Here is a 5,686-nt window from a genome sequence, read left to right on the forward strand (position 1 = left end):
GATTGATATTTGAAGCACTAGAATTTGTACGTCTGACATGATTAATGTTTGAACCACTAAAAATTTGTATCCCGGTGCAATGCACGGGCACTTAGCTAGTATAGAAAAAAGAGTCCCAGAAAAAGAGGTACAGAGTCTTAGAGCGCAGCAGCGACCTAGAAGAAAAAAACAAAAGAAGGGCCTTAAAACTAGGACCCCGATAAATCCCGAACGTCCGGATTTTAAGCATGGTAACCCAAACATTTTCAAACTTATCACCTTGCATCAACTAAAGTTGCCATAAAAACCGTTCGGGTTGCCATGCTTAAAATTCAAATGTTCGGGATTTGTCATTACCGTGAAACCCTAGGCGAACACAATCCCAGGCATTTAGCGCCAGCTTTAGACCAGTTGTACGTGTGCATCACACTTGATTTTATCAAAGATATGATCAATCGAGCTAGCCTTGTTATCAAAAGACCCATTTGTTACCCTCATCCCAGATTGCCCATGCTAGTAAAACAGCCACGCTCTTTTAACTTCTTTCTCTCAGCCGATGGCACATTCGTCCCAGCCGTTGCCTAGACCGTTGGAATATGTATCTGGCTGGAGTATAAAGGTTTCTCTCTGGAGATTTCCAGATTTCTTTATGGAAGCTGCCTTAGCGTTTCCTCCTAGGCGACTCTATTGTCTGGAGCATAAGTTGGAGCATTAGCCAACTCTCTCCAGATTTCTTTATCAAAGCTGCCCTGCGTTTCCTCCTAGGCGGCTCAATTGTCTCCTTCACTTTGGAGGACCTGCGCTCTTGTGAGACCTGTTTATCGTTTTGCTGGCGGGTAACCTTCACCAATAAGCCATAGCCAACAACAAAAGAGTACAGAAGGAATGTAGCAAAACCAATTTTTCTTCCCGACCAACCAACCAAAACACCGCCTTGTCTCTACGTGATGTGCATGTGCCTACATGCCAACATGATGGCTCCAAGCTCGTCGACCCATATTTCAGGGCACACGCTTCCGCTTAGCTTGCTCCCATATTTCAAGACCTATCAGGGAAGTTGGACCAAATGAAACATATCTGAGATTGAAACCCAGAGCTAGCTTCAATAGCGATTTGATCGAGCGGTTGATGGTGTTAGATGCATCGTTGCCGGTGTAGTTGGGACACAGCAATCTCTCATGTGCTCACGCATGGGGACGCTAAACTGCGCTGTTGACATGAGCTCCGGCACGAAGCAGCTACAGCACCAGCCAGCAGCGCCGACTTCGCCCACCGCCTCCTTCTCGGAGTCGAACATCGTCGCCTCGTCCGCCGACCCCGACGCCATCGACGCCCTAGCGGGCCTGCAAGCGCTGAGGTTCGATGGAGACATCGACGGCGAGATCCAGTCGCCTGACCTCGCCATGTGGGAGTCGCTCTTCGCCGACCAGATCGGCGCCGGCGCCGCCTCGGGCGCCGACTTCTTGATGTCCTCCCCAAGGAGGGACTTCAGCCCTCTGAGGGACTTCATGGCGTCTTCTCCCAAGAGGGACTACATGGTGTCTTCTCCCAAGAGAGACTACATGATGTCTTCCCCCAAGCGGGACTACATGGTATCCTCCCCTAAGAGAGAGATGGTGGCTTCCCCGAGGAGAACCTTCTCCAACCTCTACAACAACAGCACCAGCAATCAGAGCTACATGCATGGCACCTTGCACGGCATGGACACGGGGAGCCCCAGCAATCTCGCCGGCTACGGCAAGGGGAAGTCGTCGCAGAGCCCGCTCCACAAGGGATTCGTCAACAACGCCCACAGCAACAGCAGCAAGAGCAACCTCTCCTGCTCCTCGTCCTACGTTAACAGCAGCGAGAACCTTGCTCTGCCATCCTTGAACTCCTCCTTCCTGGAGGACGGGTACCTGGCGTACCAGCTGCCGCCGGAGAAGGATGCCGGCGGCTCCTCCTCTGCCGGCACCAGTGCCACGCAGCTGCCGACGCTGTCCGAGTGCCTGGCGATGCCGGAGCCGGTGTACGGGGCCAGGGACGAGGCGGCGGTCGGCAGAGGGATTCCGGTGGGAGGCTTGCAGCCTGATCACCTCTACTACGCCAGCCAGTTCGGAGCTGCAGATGGCTTGCCGTTGCAGCACCAAATGGCAAAGCCTGACCAGTGGGCAGATTCTTCCTCCTTGCACAGCATGTTGGGGTCAGTAATACAGTCAGATCAGGCTGAGCAGGTAATAACTAAGAGTACCAGCCATGCATCAAGTTTTTTTTTTATCGCGATGGCAGCATGCATCAAGTTACATACTTGTAGATTGTTTACGTAGACTTGAGGATTTAGGTTGCAGTTATGCACTGTTTTTTTTACTCCATCTTCTTTGGTAGTCTTTGAATTTGGTACGCAGGCTGTCACAATTGGCCAAATGGTCGCAGTCCATGCATTCCGTACGTGGGGGTTGTGTAGTAAATTAGATCGCCAGATTGAGACCGCTGTTTTAACCCAACTTGCCAAAAGTATGTCATATTTAATGTTTTTCTAAAAGGTCATTTATATTGAATAAAATGCCGCATGAGGATCCATATAGACACAATGCGCATACACTTGTTATTTGCATAATTAGGATGCACACAACCTAAAATCCAACTCACTTACACAAAGTAACATGCCGACAAAGACCAATTAATTGAGGGAGTATTATGTTAATGGACGCCTGCAAGTTTTAGAAAACGAAACCTTTCTTACCATCCGATACGAGGGAAATGAGCTGCAGTTCGAGTGGAAGGGGAAAGGGAAGAGGCAGAAGAAGGGGTGAGGAGCTGAATGGCTCACCTTGCAAAACCGGCCGCGATGACCGATATCAGCGAGGTCAAGCAGGGCATCCGATGGTTAATTAGTAGCCTATCGGGCTTCGAGAAAATGCTAAATTGTCATTCAACAAACTCCTGAGCTCTTGGACTTGACTCAGACAAAGACGGCGATGGTGAATTTGAGAGAGAGAGAGAGAGAGAGAGAGAGAGAGAGAGAGAGAGAGAGAGAGAGAGAGAGAGAGAGAGAGAGAGAGAGAGAGAGAGAGAGAGATTTGTATCTCCTTCATCTGTTTGTTTGCAAAACCTCCGTGATGCGCCGTTGTCCTTTTCTGTTCCTTGTTGAACCCTAGTCCATGAACTTAAGGGCTTCATTTTTTAAGGAGGGGCGTTACACCTCTATCTAAAAAAGGTAGGAATTGGCGCGAGGAAGACGCGCATGAGAGAGAGTAATTGTAGAGGGGGGAAGAAGGTTGTGGACATGACCTAGGGTTCAGTTTTATTTTTTTGTAAAATATGAATTTTAATGAAAAATTCACATCTTATTGAACGATTATGCATTGGAAATGTGCATAGTTTCTCATTTTCAGTATATTGTATTGATTCCACTATGCAATATTTTAAAGAGCAAGAATCGGTAAGTCAAATATTACTCCAGATGAAAATTGGTAATTCGGCATTTCCAACAAATATCAAATATTACTCAAGAACTATAACTAAGTTCTACATCTTCTGCCTACTAAAAATGAACAAAGCATGTTTCACATAGAGTACAGATACGTGACGCCGTATGAATTCAAATTCGGAATAATCAGTAATCGCTACTGACAAGTCAAATTCCATGCATGCAGGAGCAGGACAGCGGTCTTCAGCTGGTGCACCTGTTGCTGGCGTGCGCCGACTTCGTGTCCAAGGGCGACCAGCCCTCCGCCCTCCGCCACCTCCACCTCCTCCGCCGCGTCGCCTCGCCGCTCGGCGACTCCATGCAGCGTGTCGCCTCCTATTTCGCCGACGCCCTCGCCACTCGCCTCTCGGTCTCCTCCGGCACCGCCATCTCCCCGCGCGGCGCAGGCGCCCCCTACCCCTTCCCGCCGTCGCCTGATACCCTAAAGATTTACCAGATCCTCTACCAGGCATGCCCTTACATCAAGTTCGCCCACTTCACGGCCAACCAGGCCATCTTCGAGGCCTTCCATGGCGAGGACCGTGTCCACGTCGTCGACCTGGACATCCTCCAGGGCTACCAGTGGCCGGCTTTCCTTCAGGCGCTCGCGGCACGGCCGGGTGGCCCGCCGACGCTAAGGCTGACGGGGGTTGGCCACCCGGCCACGGCTGTAAGGGAGACCGGGAGGCACCTTGCCTCCCTCGCCGCTTCGCTGCGTGTGCCGTTCGAGTTCCATGCCGCCGTGGCGGACAAGCTGGAGAGGCTGCGCCCTGCCGCTCTGCAGCGCCGCGTCGGGGAGGCGCTGGCCGTGAACGCAGTGAACCGCATGCACCGCGTCCCCGGCGCTCACCTCGGCCCGCTGCTGTCTATGATCCGTGACCAGGCTCCCAAGATCATGACGCTCGTGGAGCAGGAAGCTGGCCATAACGGCCCATACTTCTTGGGCAGGTACGCGCCAAATTAAACTCATCCTTGTTTTCAAATTTTTTTGCTCTTGTTTTTTTTCAAAAGGAGGATAACCCATCATATGATTTTTGCTCTTAACTAATGTGGTGTTAATTATTACTGTGTTAAGTAATCGGTGAGAAACATGTGACAGCCCAACAGTGCATAGATGAATCTTACTGTATTTGATAGCAATGTTAAATTTGAAGGACAAAATTCATCCATTCTAAAAAATAAGGGACAAAATTCATTGCTGAATTTGTATACAGGTTCCTGGAGGCACTGCACTACTATTCGGCCATCTTCGACTCACTGGACGCGACATTTCCGGCAGACTCAGCGCCACGGATGAAGGTCGAGCAATGCCTGCTGGCTCCTGAGATCCGCAATGTGGTGGCGTGCGAAGGCGCCGAGCGGGTGGCACGACACGAGCGGCTAGACCGGTGGCGCCGCATCATGGAGGACCGTGGATTTGAGGCCGTGCCGCTAAGCCCAGCGGCCGTCGGCCAGAGCCAAGTCCTTCTAGGACTTTACGGCGCCGGTGACGGATACCGGCTCAACGAGGAAAAAGGGTGCCTCCTCCTCGGCTGGCAGGATCGTGCCATCATCGGCGCATCAGCGTGGCGGTGCTGATCAAAGGATCCGTCGCGGGCTGGACAAGATGGAGAGGTGCTATGTGTGTGGTTGTGTTTATTTTCTTGGTTGGTTGACTAGCCGAATTTCCGGCAACTCACTGTAACAAGTTTGTATTGGAGACGAACTTGGATTTGTGGTGCTTATAGTTGAATCTTGCTATATGCGAATGTATCTAGATTTGCTCCTGTTTTCAGCCAACATTTTTTAATGGCAGATAACTAGAACACGAGAAAAAAATCTGGTTCAGATAAAACTTCACGCAAACGACACAAATTTGGTGAAACTGCATTTCTGAGTTTGAATTTTTATTTTTTTGCGGGGGAGTTTGAATTTTCTTTGACTGGTGAAATATGTAAATTTCAAAATGAGAACGACTAAGGCACATTCGTCTGATTTTCCGTTTGTTTTTGCCAGCCGTAGAGTCCATGTTATTTGCATTGTGTTTTACTTGGGCTCTCATCGTCTACTGGTCACTATGAACTTCACTAAGGTTCTCTGCGAGGTTGACTCCACGAAATACACAGCATCCGCCGCCTCCTCTCCCAAGAAAAAAGGGTAGGGTTTCCGCCTAAGGGATCTGCCGTCACCGGTTCCCCTCGCTTTCGTGTGCCTTTTGGCACCGATGAGGGGAGGGAGATCCCAGTCTGGGTTGTCTATGTAGTCTTTGGTCACTCTAGC

The 5,686-nt window shown here is 50.4% G+C and overlaps 1 protein-coding gene across 1 annotated transcript; it reads left to right on the forward strand.

Annotated features, from left to right (window-relative positions):
* The first annotated feature begins 1,169 nt into the window (after nt 1–1,169).
* LOC123038992 (GRAS family protein RAM1-like) lies at nt 1,170–5,036 on the forward strand. The gene is made up of 3 exons (XM_044462337.1): nt 1,170–2,192; nt 3,615–4,375; nt 4,642–5,036. Exons 1-3 carry the CDS (start codon nt 1,170–1,172, stop codon nt 5,003–5,005), a joined length of 2,148 nt encoding a protein of 715 aa, XP_044318272.1. The 3' UTR covers nt 5,006–5,036.
* The last annotated feature ends 650 nt before the right edge of the window (nt 5,037–5,686 follow it).

This window comes from Triticum aestivum, chromosome 2B (assembly GCF_018294505.1).
Source record: "Triticum aestivum cultivar Chinese Spring chromosome 2B, IWGSC CS RefSeq v2.1, whole genome shotgun sequence".
Classification (NCBI taxonomy): Eukaryota; Viridiplantae; Streptophyta; class Magnoliopsida; order Poales; family Poaceae; genus Triticum; species Triticum aestivum.